The sequence below is a fragment of the Anguilla rostrata genome, chromosome 18, assembly GCF_018555375.3.
Source record: "Anguilla rostrata isolate EN2019 chromosome 18, ASM1855537v3, whole genome shotgun sequence".
Taxonomy (NCBI): domain Eukaryota; kingdom Metazoa; phylum Chordata; class Actinopteri; order Anguilliformes; family Anguillidae; genus Anguilla; species Anguilla rostrata.
This window is the reverse complement of record NC_057950.1, coordinates 7,676,848-7,693,613: the sequence shown is the minus strand read 5'-3', so window position 1 is coordinate 7,693,613 and position 16,766 is coordinate 7,676,848. Positions and strand designations below refer to the sequence as shown.

At 40.3% G+C, this 16,766-nt stretch overlaps 2 protein-coding genes across 2 annotated transcripts; one reads left to right on the top strand and one right to left on the bottom strand.

The window, feature by feature from the left end:
* Positions 1–6: 6 nt before the first annotated feature.
* On the bottom strand, positions 7–8,265 carry eif4ebp2 (eukaryotic translation initiation factor 4E binding protein 2). The gene is made up of 3 exons (XM_064318375.1): positions 7,945–8,265; positions 6,193–6,369; positions 7–3,979 (listed from the first exon to the last, which is right to left on the bottom strand). Exons 1-3 carry the CDS (start codon positions 8,075–8,077, stop codon positions 3,948–3,950), a joined length of 342 nt encoding a protein of 113 aa, XP_064174445.1. The 5' UTR covers positions 8,078–8,265; the 3' UTR covers positions 7–3,947.
* Positions 8,266–9,287: 1,022 nt separating this feature from the next.
* Positions 9,288–16,681, top strand: ppa1b (inorganic pyrophosphatase 1b). The gene is made up of 11 exons (XM_064318364.1): positions 9,288–9,479; positions 10,561–10,625; positions 11,235–11,288; positions 11,791–11,910; positions 12,755–12,841; positions 13,484–13,610; positions 13,711–13,838; positions 14,978–15,063; positions 15,336–15,411; positions 15,678–15,717; positions 16,371–16,681. Exons 1-11 carry the CDS (start codon positions 9,419–9,421, stop codon positions 16,400–16,402), a joined length of 876 nt encoding a protein of 291 aa, XP_064174434.1. The 5' UTR covers positions 9,288–9,418; the 3' UTR covers positions 16,403–16,681.
* Positions 16,682–16,766: the final 85 nt, after the last annotated feature.

Sequence of the window (16,766 nt, the reverse complement as noted above, 5' to 3'; positions counted from 1 at the left end):
AGCAAATAGTTGTAACATCCTTTTTTTTATTAAGGAATTTCACTGATCTTGTTGTAACAGTGCGCTGGCGTCGGCATTCTCTTGGCATACACCGTTCAGTTACAAGGCTTTTATCAGAACAAAATAAAAATTAAAAATTAAATCAGATGGGAGTTATGTTTCCAATAATTTCATTAACCCAGCGTGAAGAAAAGGTCTGGCCAAACAGGCTGGCAGGTTTCCATAGCAACAGTGGAAGTGTGCTTAGGAAAATATAAAAATCCTAAAACGATTCCATTTGAAAGGGATAATATGTCAGAGAGGAAATTTCGGCATCAAATACATACTGTAGCTTTATCAATAAGGTGCTCGTTAACCTCAAGTGATAACAGGAAAAAAAAGAAGTGGGTAACTGTGGCAGACAACCTTTATAATAGCAGTTACCAATCAAATGAGCAGTTGCACCCAAGTACTAACAAATGATTACAACCATACATTTTCAAACTGAGAACTGGTTTCAGTAGCAGAAAATAATTACAATGAATTTTCTTTCCAATATAACAATTCACTCTTATGATTAACACTCTAAGGTCCAAGGTCAATCTCAGACCCAACAAAAGAAAAAACAACTGAAGAAGATGAAGGACTTGCTATTGTGGTTAACGGTGGTGAGAAACTGCATGTGTGCCAGTTGTGGCCGTTGAGAAGAAGGCATGGGCACTGACCGGCTTGTGAAGAGGGTGAACTAAAGTAAGGCCTAATGAAGCTTTCACATGGGGGAATTTCAGGGGGAAAAGCTCTGAGACCCTTTCTTTTCCATCTTTCTCTGACGCTCATGTTCGGTAGCATGTACAACAGGGGCGTCCAGTCTTATCCCAAAAGGGCCGGTGTGGGTGCAGGTTTTTCTTTTAGCCCAACACCAAGACACCTGATTCAACTAATCGTGGTCTTCAATAAAGACCTTGATGAGTAGAATCGGGGGTGTTAGTGCTGGGTTAAAACAAAAACCTGCGCCCACACTGGCTCATTTCAGGTAAGACTGGACTCCCCTGATGTAGGGCATCTGTACTTAAACGCTCTAGACTCTATCTGAGGGGGTATCCTTGCCAAAAAATGTGTTTTTAATGAGATGTTCCAGATCTAGAATGCGCAGTCGTCATTCCAGAACATGCTTCAATATTGCTCCTAAATATGGTTGAATGTGCCCCTAAATTGTACGTTAACGTGTTTCTAACTGTCACTAATGAAGAGGGGGGGGGGGACGGGGGAGCACAGCACTACCTCAAGAGTAAGACACATTTTTATGAAGATGCCATCTGTACATGCTACTTACAGCCAGGAGAACTTTAAAGGTCTTCAGTGTTTTTTTCACATTGTCTATTTTTAGCACAACAGATTACTGGGTACGCAGAAGCATAAAGTAAAAAAAAAAAAAAAAAGTTGTTCAGAACTATTGCCACAACTTCTCTGCAGAAGTATGGTGGTTTTGTAAAAATGCGTTTTAAACTTCAACTGTTACTTGTACCCATGTGACCATTGTGGCTAGCCACTATCAATGCTATAAGTAGGACTTATTTACCTCAAAGGAAAAAGAGCAGAAGGTTAGGACCCAAGTATTTTTCAAAAAGAAGATTAGTCATTAATCAAATCAAAAGTGTAACTAAGTTATTTGGGGCAGTTCTTAGCATGTTATTGTCTCTGATGAAGGCCATACATCTCTGGAGACAAGGTTACTCAATAAAAAGCTCTGAACTCATACATTACAAGCTCAAACTGGCTCATGATTGGAAGACTTACATTAAATGATTATGTTGATTTTTCTTATGCATTTATCGAGAAAAGCATTTAAACAGAAGTACTTCTTAAATTGTTAAAATGTGGGGTAATTTCTTTTCACTTACAACTTTGGTACATAAATGCAAATAAAACTTATTTAGGTTTTTGTCCATGAAATAAAGTAGATTATGATTAAATTATATATTCAAAATATGAAAATTGACAACATATGTCAGAGACACATTTTTACATAGTGGGATCTTGGGTGCCAAATATAAGACACAAGCTTTCATGCAAGTGTTCAGAGTTTCACAAATTTTCTGCTCATACATGCTGCCAGTATTTTCATGAATTTTTAAATGTTCTTTTTGTTAATGTCTTTTGGTCTCAATGCTTGAGAAAATAAATGCTGAAAGTCAAAATACAAAAACAATAAAATGCATAGAAAGAGATATGGAAAAAAAATTCAAGTTTTCAATAATTTTTCTTTTAAACAAAAATAACTGGTAATCAGGCTGGATATTAAGCCAATTGTTTTCTTTTTTCAATTTGTAATGGCCTTATTTTAAATGAATATTGGTCGACATTGACATTATTTGTCGTCGTATGTCGTATTCTTCTAAAACAAGTCAAATCCCAATATGAATGAGCAACCTGACGTTTCAGTGCTTCCCTACCCACTAATTAATTTTTTAAAAATCGTGGAAAAGCAGCAGCGACTCAGCGTGTAAATCAACAATAATAATGGTTCACAAAACCGTTAGTTGCTCTACGTGTCCCTGGAAGTGCATTTTCAGACCAGGTCTTAGGCTTATTTCTTTCATTTGCAAGTCAAGTCAAACAGTTCATCACATTCTTTAGCGCCCAACCATGTTCTTCAAAACACAAATAACACATCATAGCGATCAGTTCTCCCTGTGTGAGGTGTTGTCACGCATCTCTCAACAACATGTAAAACCTCTTTAACTGGCAAATATTGGAGTGGGGAAAATGGTTATTATTCATATTTAAAATATTTAAGGGAAAGTATTTCAGTATTAGTCCATGTAATATGTCTGTAAATTACACTTTCCTAAATGTCAGAATGATTGCTGGACATGAAATGTTTAATCTGTAATGAACAGTGACATTGGTCCATAACTCTAAACTTTAGTTTGGGCTTTTTACACAGATGCATTTTCTTTTTGCAGCTGGCTATTCCCATGTCGTGCTTGGAAACCATTACTGGTGCTTGTAAAAAAAAACTGGGTCTCTCCATAGCAAACTGCCACCAGTAATGCCACCAAGACAACAGGCCAACAGAACAACAAAGTGCACTAAAGTAAGTGTGATCTTTTACTTTTCAAAAACAAACAAAACACTGCATCTAGTTTGTGACTGAGAACTCATAGGCTTGGAATTACAATGGCATTCCTTGTTCCATTGCCAAAATAAAAGTAGGTTCATGAAACAGGGTTTACCCCCACTAACACAGCCTAACACCTTGTGGTCTAATAAGCAGAAAAAAACAAATTTCCCAAGAGTTTCATGGTTAATCTTATTCTTAAACCGCAAAAGTCAATCGGATTATCTGTGCTACCAGAAAGCTTAAACTTGGACAAGCGAACTAGACAATTCAAGTAAAAGCATGTGTGCTAAACACAACACTGAGATTCAAAAACAGCCAAACAAGCGACAGGTTTCAGTCACAACCGACAAAATGAAGAATGAACTAGCTTCCAAATCACAAACTCCTTGGGCTTGCAAGGAGGGGATATCAGTTTTGTTCAACAGCAGTTCAGCTTTCGGGCCAAGATTTTACAATAAGCACTACCTGACAATCAGAAATACTCTAATAATCTCTTTAACTCTTGCTTCAATCCCAATTACTAATAATTTTTTACTTTCAACTGCCATAATTTTCCCAAATGATTCTGTCGCAATTAGGCAAAATTTGTCATTGGGGGGGATACAGTAACTGACAGAGGAAATCAAATGAGATGTTATGGCCAGGTTTTAGTCAGAGGTTTTCAGCACTGTGGTGGGCCTACTTGAGCATGTCCCTTTAATTGGGTGGTTACCTATAAACCCAGCTGCTACAGACAGAGCGAGAGGAGGAGGAGGAGCCTGCAGGAGCTACTGAATTCTATAAGCCAAGCCGCTGTCACTCAGGTACCAGGCCAATCAGACACCTCCGTCGTCCGTCTTCTGCACTAGATGTCCATCTCGAACTGTGCGTCCTCACCTTGAAAGAAACAAGCAAAAATAATATGTTTTTAAAAGCAACTCGCTGACTCCTGCTCTTTGGCCCAACGCAGAACGCCACCACTGTCAGTGTGAACAGGCACTGTTAAATTACTGAATGGTCAAAGCCATAAGCAACAATGGCTTCCCAATTTCATTATGGTTTCTATGTAATCTGTGCTTTCTGTTCTCTAAACTCTATTAACTTTCAATAAGCTTTAACCAGTCATTATCAACCAGTCACTAACATTTAGCACTTTTTTCCAGAATGACTAACACAGCTCACATTTTTTTTTTACACACAATCCATTTATACAGCTGGAAAACAATAACCTGCTCAAGGGTACAAACGTACTGCCCCAGCTCAGATTTGAACCTGCAGCATCTGCATCACAGGCCCAGTTCCCTAACCCTTACACCACACAGATACTGCAGAGTTAGCTGCACTGCTGGCTTGCTGCCTGTGCTGCAGACTGCTCTGGTGAGCCCTGTGGGGAAAACTGTGTTTCTGTGCTCAATCGGTGTTCCTTTCCGAGGGTTTTTAACCGTGGCATCCACAGAGAGAAAGTTTCACTGCCAGGCCACCAGGGGGGGTGCAAGAGTACAAATTCAGCCCACACTCTGACAGCACTAACAGGGCCTGTTTACATGTTACAGTGCATGAACGGAAAGAAGTGTGCCTTTCTCTCAGCTCTACGGGCAATAAACTGGCTAAATCAGGCATGTTATATTTCCAGATTATTTAGGAAATACTGAATTTTCAGACCCTGGATGTCTCCAAGGGCCACTAAGGCACTGATAGAGAAGAACCACACACCCCTACGCAACTCTCACACAGGAACAGGGTTCGGCTGCAAAGCCAGTGTCACAAAGAGGGCATCAGGAAATGACCCTGGCACCGCCCAACCTGCCACACACTGTCCCTTTAATATACAACTACCGCACACTGTCCTTTCAACATACAACCACCGCACACTGTCCCTTTAATACTGTACACTGTCCCTTTAACGCACAACAACCACACACTGCCCCTTTCAAAACACAATATATAAGGCTGGGTGTGGTTCGAAACAGTCTGACATTTAAAAAGGCCTGTAAAGCAATAACAGCCTTACTGAAAATAAAATTTCCTTGTTTGTTTGTCATACTGCCTGCTGTCGTATACCGGTATTTCCAGCTGCTTTCTATAAAGTATTATCTAATCTAACATACGTAACAGGCCGTTCCTCACTTCCTGATACCGTTAATATGCAGGTAGTAAAAACTGACAGAGCTGAAAGCTGTCAGCTGACAGAGATTAGAATGTTTGGACATGCACGTTCCAAAGGTTATGAGACTGATTCAGGTCAACAGTGTCCTGCTACGAGCTATATGGCAGCTATAGCGCCAATAAAAGGGAAACATCACTGAACTCCAAAAATCTGAATGTGGTAGAGTCTGTCGCACTCTCAGAACAACTTGTGTGATCTCCTTTTCCTAAGTCAAAGCTGGACCTTTCTGGATATCCTACTCGGCATGCCCTGCACAATTTACCATCTACAATGACTGATGATAATGAGTCAATTAAAGCATTCTACCCATTAACTACCCTTAAGGCATTAACTACCCTTAAGAATGCTTTGGGACCATCTAAAGCTGTTAAAATTCCTATGAAGTCATAATCTGAAATTCGGTAGGAGGTCAGGTGCACAGGAGGAGGTTCAGGAGGTAACTGACAGCAGAGCAGTACCTGCAGTGAGCAGCCTTTAAACCCCTGCATTCTGTGGAGTAGGTGCAGGACTTAAAAGCGCATGAGCATTGAGATGTATTCTTTTTCTTTTTATGCAGCAGGACCTCTCTGATCCAAGACTATTTTCTCCCTTGGGAGACCATGAAGTTAAACCTTAACCTTAACCTTGAACCTGGTACTTTGTGCCAAATACCACAGCGCGTCCTGGAAGAAGAAATTTAAGCAAATCTGTCCCAACTCCTAGGTCACCGCTCCCATTCGCCCTGCAACGGCCAAACGCACTGGACAGGATAAGCAGAGAGACTACCTGAGGCATCAGCGACAGAAATAATAAGGAGACAGACGTGCTAATCCGAAAGGTGCACTCACCACTAAACGCTGACATCAAGTAATGACAACCATTAATACGGGTTTCTCCCCCCATTACCAAAGAGAGCGGGAACCCGGTTGGGAGTCCGTGCCGTGGTAGGGGCTCAGGGACTTACCCCCACCGTGCTTGCCATCGTGGTTATTCATTTTGTTGGCTTCGTTCTTCCTGTTTTCCATGATGATGTTTTGGCTGGTCACCCCGGGGATGACGGGCAGGTGGGCGGGGGGAGTCTGGGCGATGGGGGAGTTGCGCCGGTCCAGCAGGAACTTGCGGTCGTAGATAATGCGGGTGCCTGCGAGGGAAACGCACCTTTTCAGCACTTATCCCTGCGAGTTTTAATGCAATGGGCCCCCATGTGTGCGAAACAGTATTCCTGTGAGCTTTAATGCAATGGTCCCATGAGTGTGACGCAGACAGATTTTTAACAACAAGAACAAGGATGTAGATCTTATGCAGATCTCCCTTTTTTTGAGGAGGGGGGGGGGGGCAAACAGGACATTTTCTTTAGGATATTTCTTGCGTGGGACACTGAGAGTACCACTCAATAAAACATGATAACATTGGGGGAGGGACCATCTGATGTTTTCCTAAAATTGAGGGGCGTGTCCCCCTTGCCTGTGGGAGGAAACCAGAGTACCCAGAGGAACGCGGACACGGGGAAAACATGCAAACACTAGACAGAAACGTCCCTGCCGATTAGTTGAGATTTATTAATTGCCTTTTTTTGGTTGTTTTTTAAGTTGAACGCGTTAATCATTAAAAATTAATCGCACTAGTTAACGCCACAACGTCAACAGGCCTAATTTTACGGCAAAGAATCAAAACAGCGACCGGCTAAAGACTTGTGGATAGTGCACACTTAAAAATGGAATACTGAGTCATGAAATTACCTTATTTGGAACATACATCCTACCCGGAAATATACATGTCCGTAGATTCTATTTTTCATAGAATTTTGGGTCATAATTCACTCCCTAGTTCAAATGAACTTTCTAACTCGTCATGGCAGCTCGAAAAACCTTGCAACTACGACTACAAAACTATAAATCCACAATTTATATTATTTTCACGGGTATACAATAAAATATCTTTGTTTATTATGGCTGCGATATTGTTTTTATTCTCGTATGAAATTTTGAAACGCTCGGTGCATCAGAATAACTAGCTAGGAAACGGATTGGTTTAAAAGGATGTGGCTAAGTATTCACTCTTGAACAATATGGAAATCAACAAAACCCATTTTATTTTCAGTATAAAGTCTTCCAACGATGGCCATGCAATGCCACGCTGCCAACATTGCAAAATACCAATATTATTTTCAGAGCGTGGTGGTTATCGAGAGTTTAATCACCACACCATGGAACTGCAATAAAACTGGAAGTGCTGTTCCACAGCTCTGCAAATATAAATATTTGTTCCAGTTGTCTGTAGCTCAGTGGTGGTGTGATATAAACCTGGGGTTTAAATTCCGGTTAAGCACACCCTTAGTGTTTTCCATAGCTTAAAACAAGCCAACAACGTTCATCTTGCAACCGAGAAGAGGGCCACAATCAAAATATGCTTTTTTACACACGTTCATACGATGACGATCATAAGCAGGACTATTTAGAGGTATCACTAAATGTTATTCGTTGTGAACTTGAAATTGTATTGTTACAGTGTAGCGATGAAGCCATCACGTCATTTCAATAAACTGCACTGCAGCAGAACCTATGACAATCGACTACGTACATGCACGGGGGCGGTGCAAAGAATGGCTTTTGTTTTGAACACTTTATTTGTGGCGTTTAGCACAGGCCCCAACCTAAGTTGCTGCCACACACAAATTAAACAACGTATGTGACCAATTGCTTCAGGACGTTGTTACCTCCGGGAGTAGTTGAGAATAAAGTGCCTCCAGGTGTGGTACAGTAATCGTGAGGTAGCTGCGTTGTGTCGTTGATCAGCACCGTCCTGGTCGGGATGGCCCGGCTTTCACTGAACTGACGACTGGTCGACATTTCTCTCGATGCAGTTATCAATCAAATTCAACCTAATGTATATCCCGAGGAAAGATGGAAACCCGAGCCTTTTCCCTCTTTCTTATTTCTGCCCCCCTACGCTTTCTTCTCACTCCGCTTGTCCTCCCAGCCGTCCGCACGGTCCCCTCCCTCCACCAGACAGGACGCACAACACAACCACAAAGGAAATGACATCACGTGTGAAACGTCGTGCCCGTATATATGTCTATGGTCGTTCCCGTTCAGAGCTCTTTCTTCTGTCATATATCCACTGCTGTTTAACGTCCGACTGCGCATTACTGCCACCTAGCAATGCGGGGGTTTCAAGTTTGTTATGGGAAGTGTGAGTTTTGATTAGAGCCAGTGACCCCGAAATTAAAATACATATAAAAGCAGTTATAAATATGACTGTTAGATCTGTACTCTAACTACTGCAACATACAGTTCTAATTAACATGCACCCCACCCTCTCTGAACAAGCATCTTTAGCAAAAGTGAATTGGTTAAAGGGTGAGGGATATGCATCAGGACAGTGGGAGGGTAGAGGATTACCAAAAATACCAGGAGCACTAAAGAGGTATATGGCATGTATAAAGTGTCTGGGTGCTTTTCTTGGGAATACAGATTTACAAAAGAAAAAACTGTGAGGGAGTTGTGAAGATGAGTGCCAGATTGTCTTGGTGGACTTGGGTCTTGCCCCAGTTATCCTACAGAAGAAGGCTTCTGGTCCTAAACAACCTGACTGCCTCTATGTTGTGGCATCATTTTGCTGTTCTGGAACCACCTGGTATGCTGGTCCGAGAAGTGCAGAACAAGCTGGTGGACGCTCTCTGGTTGGGGCACCATTGGACCAGGGCTGAAGTGCAGTTTCTAACTATCTCTGAAGGGGGTCAAGGGCTGATTGGTTTACCGGGCCATATTCTAACTTCCTCCTGCAGACAATACAGCATATGCTACAGCACCACACACACACACACACACACACACACACACACACACACACACTGGAGCCAGTTTTATTCAGTCTCTTACATTTTCTGAGGTTTTTCCACAGAGCTTATGTGGATTTATCTCTCACCATCCCCAGTTCTTCAATACACGCCATAGTTCCTGTGCTATACACTCAGAGCATTATTTCCATTCTCATGTAGGTGGCAGCAACGCACCAGCCTGGCGGAGTCTCATAATCAAAAAGTAAAAGAAGAAAAGAAGACACGCCTTCTTTAAGTGGTGGAGAATTGCGCGTACTTAGTGCGAATTTTACGGTACTTCATTGACACATAGCGCTTAAAATCCGGTTGCACTGTTCTTTGAGGCATTGCACAAATTACCACAATAAAAATGAGTTTCACAACTGAAGAGAGAGGAAACCCCAACACGTCGAATTACAGAGTATTTTTCAGTAAGTCCAGTATTTATTTATTTATTTTCTGCACAACCGCGGTTGTGAGTTAACGATATAGTTATCACTGAGCAGGCTGACGTTGGATACATTTCTTTCCGAAGGCGATTCATTCGGGCCGCTTCCTTCCACGTGTGTTGTTAACTAGCTAACCTTCGCTCCGGACCTAATCTTGTAGCTGGATTAGATACACATCCTCGCACATATCAAACGCAGAGTTTTAAGGCTTGTTTGCAGCGACAGCCAGTTTACTCGATTAGGCTAAACGTATGGCTAGCTTTGAATTAATAAACGAGCACGTCTGTAAGCTAGCCAGACATCAGCAAGTTACATTCGCAAAATAATATTGACAAATCCAACCAGATAGCTTGCTGGCTAGGTTGAAAGAGTAATTTACTCGGGGTGGTTGAACTATAGGTTATTAGCTAACTAATCTCAATGTAATTACGCTACAACATGCCAAGGAGAACAAGATAGCCAGTGTAAAAGATTATCAGAATTTACGGACTTGTCCAGTCATATCTCAGAATGTAGCTATGCCAAGCATAAACTACATTAAAGTAAACAACAAAATTGAGTTTGCAACTTGAATCTATTTACGAATAACCTCCCTTGTTTTAGGATACTATGGCTGACCAATCTCCATAATCCGCGCTACTAGTTTTATAATAGAAACCCAAGACAAACTAAATGACGCAATCTGGCCAGCAGCAATGAGGCCAAAGGCATTACATAGCAGGTCTGGGTACACGTCAACACGAATAATTCAGGCAAAAAGTACTGAACTGTCAACTGGCTTCTTACAACTAACGAATCGTTGTTGAAACTCGTATCTATTTTAATTTAAACTCAGGAATAAATCAATCCTGGGTTCAGTAGAGGTGTGGTCGGTTGGAAAGTACCTATAATTAAAGTGTGCACTAGATATGAGAAATGTGCGTGAGAGAATGCATGATTGCAAATGGAAACAATAGAAGGCTGGCACGGATTCAATCAGGGTGGAATGACTTTTGGTTTTGTTTGTGTTGCGGGTTGGATTGACTGACGTACTGCAAATAAATTTTATTCTCTAATTATGCAGAAAATGCTGAAGGAAAATACATTTCTCCATTCCATGATATACCGATGTATGCAGATGAAGCACAGGTAAAATTTCCAACTGTGTGACACAAAGCAGCATTTGAACAGGAATCATTGGTGTATGTAGGAATCATTTCTTAATTTATTTGTACGTTTCTTTTTACGTATAAATGGCTGAACTGTAATCTTAAATACACTAGCAAGCAGCCATTACCTGGGCCCAAGCACCTCATTGTGTTACTGCAAAGCCATGATGTATTCATCTGTCTGATGGTTTTTAATTTGTGTTAATGGATGCATTTATCTCATTAGTCCAATAAGTGGGCTTTATAGCAATTGGATGCCCCTTTGCCCAGTTGTCATTTGACAATGGATGCAGAAATCTGTGAGAGAACATTTAACTTATCAGTTTAGTAGCTTTCTACGTGTAAGTTAAAACCAGTTGTGCAGATAATATCAAAATGTGACAGAAAATTGGGTCCATATTTCCTGATTTAAAACCTTTTTTTACATTCTGAAGAATACGTTCATTTTAGAGTTAACAAAGCTAATTCCAATGTAAAAGCAGTAGTTTATTTGTACAGAGCTATTTGAATAGTTTGTTATGTTTTACTGCATGCTGTACATTGATTCATTTGCATGAAATATGGTTTATGATTATTTTTTTACCCTCAGAATATCTTCCATATGGTTGTTGAAGTACCAAGATGGACAAATGCAAAGATGGAGGTATGATATATTTGTGTAAAGTTATCCATATGAAATCCCAAAATCTCAGGGAAATGCTCATGTAGATTTATATAATAAATAATATGCCAGCCATAGACACACAATAAAATCTGGGACTTACTAGTATCAGCAACCATATCTTATGTTTGCCTTACCAATATTGGCCAATAAGATTTCAGCTGATATGATTAGAAAACAATACATGCAGTAGAGAAGCAAAATTAGATCTAATAATAGTAATCTGAACCTTTTATTTATTCTGAATATTAATTTTGTAATTTGTCATTTTAAATTCTGTTGATACAATCTTATGTCTCCATTTTATATTTTAAAATACTACTGCCAAGTTTTTTTAGTAGAGCACAGGATTTTATTGTTTGTAAATTTTCTTCGGCCAGGTGTTTGGCCAATGCATTTTCTGTGTCAATTCTCCTCTTAGACCTGGTCCTTTCAGAGAAGAAAGGTGTATATTATTTGAATTTTTTGATCTTTATTTTTACAGATTGCCACAAAAGACCCCCTAAACCCACTGAAGCAAGATGTGAAAAAGGGCAAATTGCGCTACGTAGCCAATGTTTTTCCACACAAAGGTTACATCTGGAACTATGGAGCAATTCCTCAGGTTAGTCATCCGTTTTTATGTTGAATTTCTTTTGAAGCAGTTTTAATGTTAAACTGCAGTCGTATGTGCTTTAACAGTAAACCATGGGGTCATTTTTTTGGTCATTTTCAAAGAAATGCTGAGATCTGGTGGATAAGTGGCAGCCAATAGTATTTGGAGAACACTGAAGGTTTCAGCAAGCACCATTAACTGACCAATCAGATTAACTGATGTTTTCAGCATAGAATTGCAGGTGGGCTGCAGAAATGTTTATCGTGTTGGGCGGTAATCGTTTTTTTAAAGACGAATTAAATATCTTGCAGAAGTGGTACGCTTATAAAAATAGGGCTAAAACGGGTGGACTCAAATGAAACACTAATCCCACGTTTAAACTTTGTGATTGAATTTGAGCATGGTCAGTTGTTTAACTGTCCTCTGTCATTCTTTAGGGGTGCATAGTGTAAACCATGTCCACAGGAAGGTGAACATCTTTCAGGGGGCTACTGTTGCACCTGGTTGCTCAGAAACCTATTATTCTTTTTGACATTAAAGCCATGTCACATGTCTTCCCCTCAGCTGATGTTTTACGTGGAATAATTCCTTTTATGAGGATCACAACTGATCACTAATAGTATAAATAGTCAGGTGATTGTGACAGTCCAAGGCCTACAGTGCCCTCACAGGGATTTAGATGGTAATGCAAGTGGAAATGATTTTGGCTCATATGCCCAAGGTGAACTGGTGTCCCTGCTTATGGGACTAACTGCGATGTAACGTTCTGGCCTTTTTGACAGAGTGCCCTTGAAGCATTCACTCTGTGATTTAGGAAAGGCTGTGGTTTTAATGGCTGTTTTTCCTCCCACAGACCTGGGAGGACCCCGGGCACAAAGATGGAGACACTGGTTGCTGCGGCGACAACGATCCCATTGACGTGTGTGAGATCGGCACAAAGGTATCGCATCACGCATTTACCCTGCTATGTAATGGTAAACCGCAAGGTGCTCTGTGGCACTCCTGATTATAACATTTTGTATCTACCTGTTAAGAACTGCTCAGAACACTGTTAGCTGGAATAATAAAAATAAGTGTGGACACTTACTGTAGACCTCATTTAAATATTTGAAATGCATGTTAGTGCTGTGATTTTCCTGTTTGTTCTGTTACACATTCATCCCAAAAATCTTTTTTGGTGACCCACTTACATTTTTATGCCATTAAATGACCGGGTTTTGGTCAGTCCTTTTTTTGCAAATTCAGTCAATGTAGGAAATGAAGTTAAATTCATTTAATCAATTGTAAAAAAATCTCTGCAGAATATTATGGTTATTCCTCAGTTCATTTTGAATACCATTCACTTCATTTCCTGAAGTGACTGAACCGAAATGTAATTGATGCCTAACCTTGCGAAACAAATCCTTCTCAACCTGGCTGCTGTTACCATAGTTTCCATAGTAACTGGTGTAATGACATGGGGCTTTTGTAATTGTTCGCTGAAAAATGACTTTTTGTCATATGAAGTAGAGGTATAATTGAACAACTTGGGTTTTTTTTTTTTTTTTTTGGTTTTGTTTTGTTTTGTGCTTGTAACCTGGAGGTGTGTTCACGTGGAGAAGTCATTAAGGTAAAGGTACTGGGAGTTCTGGCCATGATCGACGAGGGTGAAACCGACTGGAAAGTCATCGCTATCAACATCGAAGATCCTGAGGCGAAGGAGTATAACAGTACGACTCCATTTTGGCTGAAATTATGTGACGCGGGTGGTGTCGAATGGAGGTGAAGTCTAACATCCTCTTGTGCGATTCTTCTTCGTTTCCATCTCAGATATTGGGGACGTCAGAAGGCTGAAGCCAGGTTACCTGGAAGCCACAGTTGACTGGTTTAGAAGGTACAAAGTACCGGACGGAAAACCTGAAAACCAATTTGCCTTCAACGGAGAGTTCAAAGACAAGGTATTAAATTCACCGAAATATTAGTTTATGCTTTTTTTCCCAGTCAAAGCCATGCAGTGTTAGACCTTTTTTTAACAAAATTGTCAGAATAATGGAACATAGACCTATAATTGGAATGCAATACTTGAAATTTTAAATAGTTTTGAAAAAGATTCAGTTAATGTTTTACTTCCCAAAAAGTGTCGGAGTTGCTGGAAATACTGCAGAACCTCAGAGATATGAACCTCAGAGCTAAGGAATTGTGAACAGGCATTATCAATCAGTCCATTATCCTTATCAGCTCAAGCTCATTATCACTCACCACGTTTACATAACGATCCTTATTCTGGTTAGAGCCATATTCCAACTGTGCCATTTACAAGCGTCGTAAAAGGAACATGCCCCCGCCAAGGCGTAACTTGGCGGGATGGCATACCTGCCATCCCAATAACTCTGTCTTATTCCTGTATACGTTGTTAGCTGAATATTCAGTTTATTTCCTTTGGTCAGTGCTATTGGCCATGTCCTGGTAATTCATCCATATGCATGAAGTCTTAAAAAAATAACTGGGTGTGAATCACTCAAATTGTTTTGTTTCTTTGCCTTAAACTTAGGGTTGTCGAAGTTAACTTGTGCAATTAATCTTTAATGATTAACCCAAACTTTTAAAAATGCAATAAATCACATTTTTATTTTGACTATGTCAGTCCACATAACTGCAGATTGAAAATGCAGACCTATGACCACATTTCCCATTTACCATCCTATCTCTAACCATTGTAATTAAAATTGCAATTAAAATGAAATGCTTGAGTTAACACATTAACGTTGACAGCCCTACAAATGCATTGGTTTTTTTGGAAGAAAGTGCTTACATGGGCTATATCGTGACCAGAATACTTGAGTTTTCTAACTTAGAAATAATAATGTACTGGTATATTTGGTCACTGTTGCACTGAGCAATAAACTGAAATCCGTTTATTTTCAGTCTGCCCATTGAAAGTAAACTGGAACTTCAATTAATTGAAAGGATTGACTCACATTAATAGTTTAATCTTTGTTCATTTGGGATTGAGTCTTTGGTTTCCTCAGACTCTGGATCTGCTGGCCTAGTTCATCAGAGGAGCTGCATGTTTGTTTTCTTTCCCTCCCCCTTGCAGGACTTTGCCATTGAAACCATCAAGACCACCCATGGCTTTTGGAAAGCCCTCGTATCCAAACAGACCAATGCTGGAGGGCTGAACTGGTGAGGGAGTGTGGACCAACCGACTTAATTTACATTTACAAACTGTTTAAGAAATTTAGCCTGGAGTGTTTGTGTGGTGGGTAAATGGTGGTGTGGGTGGGTGAGGTGTGGTGATTGTGTGGTGTGTGTGGATGTGTGGTGTGGGTGGTGTGTGTGTGTGTGTGTGTGTGTGTGTGTGTGTGTGTGTGTTGTAAATTAGAGTGGGATGGAGTTGAACGTTGATGGGGGGAGAGGCTTTCGCGACTGAGGGCAGCTTATTTTTATTTTTTCAGCAAAAACACCTGCATCTCGGGGGGAGACAGTCCGCACTTCTGCTCGGAAGGGGATGCCAAGGCAGTTGTTGAGGCAGTGAGTACTCCGCTCTTATTTTGAACTTGTTTACATGTTGTTGAAGAACAGGTTTAATGAATGGCTAATCTGTGGCATGTACTTACCTGCTTCAATACAAAGTGCCGTGACTCGTGGTTTCTTTTTTTTTCTAAGCTATTGTTTGCACTGAACCCCTGATTTGTGATTAGTGCTTGGGGTGGATATCTTGTGCCCCTCTCTTGCCTTGTTCTTGCAGGAATAACTAATAACGTACAATTCGTAAATTCCTTTTCTCATATTTGTAGACATGTCCTTGTGGAAATGAAGAGCCCATTCCTTGCACAGGTGTGTAACAAACATTTTACTTGACACAGTCATTTAGCTGGCAAACCCAGAGTTTTAAAAGGATAGTTTGAACATCTAGCCCTATTTTCAACTCTATTGTGTACCTTCAGCGAACAGAATCCCACAGCAATCTATAATTGCAATTTTGAGCCGTTTCATTATGTTGAAATAAAATTATTGTACGGCCAAGTATCACTCCTCTAAACTCAGCAGCTTCTACCGAGAATTATGGCCAGCAAACTGGCTGGACTGATGTGGAAATGTTCCCTTTCGATCAGCATCCTCATGGGTGAGTCATGAATGGGGCTAGATGTCAAAAATGGCAAACTATCCCTTTAAACATAAAATCGCTGTAATCTGTGAGCTCCTGACTGTGAGCTTTTAAGTATTTGAATGATTGCGAAGTTGAATGGCATTCAACCTTTTTTTTGGTATTGAAAATTTTAGGGTATTGTTGTTTGGTCAGGGCTCCTTAGAAAAACAGATTTCTATCTCAGTGGGATTTGCCTGTATGAATAAGAAAGAAAATTTTCTTTAAATGGCAGAAAGATTTGACATTTTTATGTTTGTTGTGATTTGGATGGTGTTTTTAGTGATAATACCTGCTCCAAAAAGGCTGATTTTTTTTTTATTCTTGTCATTTCTATTTGCAGTTGACAAATGGTTCTATTGTGGGAAGAACTAATCTTGAGAAGAGTACCTCCAAGGTGGACCAGGATTTGAGGCACCTGTTTAGAACACGTACTTGAAACCCCCGGAAAACAATAGAACTCAGAAATCACTATGGGGTGTGTCTGCGAAAAAAAACCAGAACAAAAACTAGAACAAAATGATAGGTAGGAATCATTGCTTGGCAAATTAATTTAAATGTATGTGCCATTGAACTTGTGTAATAGGCAGCTGAGCTACAAGTAGGCAGTGGTCTTAAATGGCTGCTTTAATAAAATAATTTCTGTTTATGAGAGTTTGAGTCGCATCAATTCAGATTTGTCCATGATTCCCCAAACTTTTTACAGTGAATTACAAAGCAGTGGGAGACGTGCACTTGA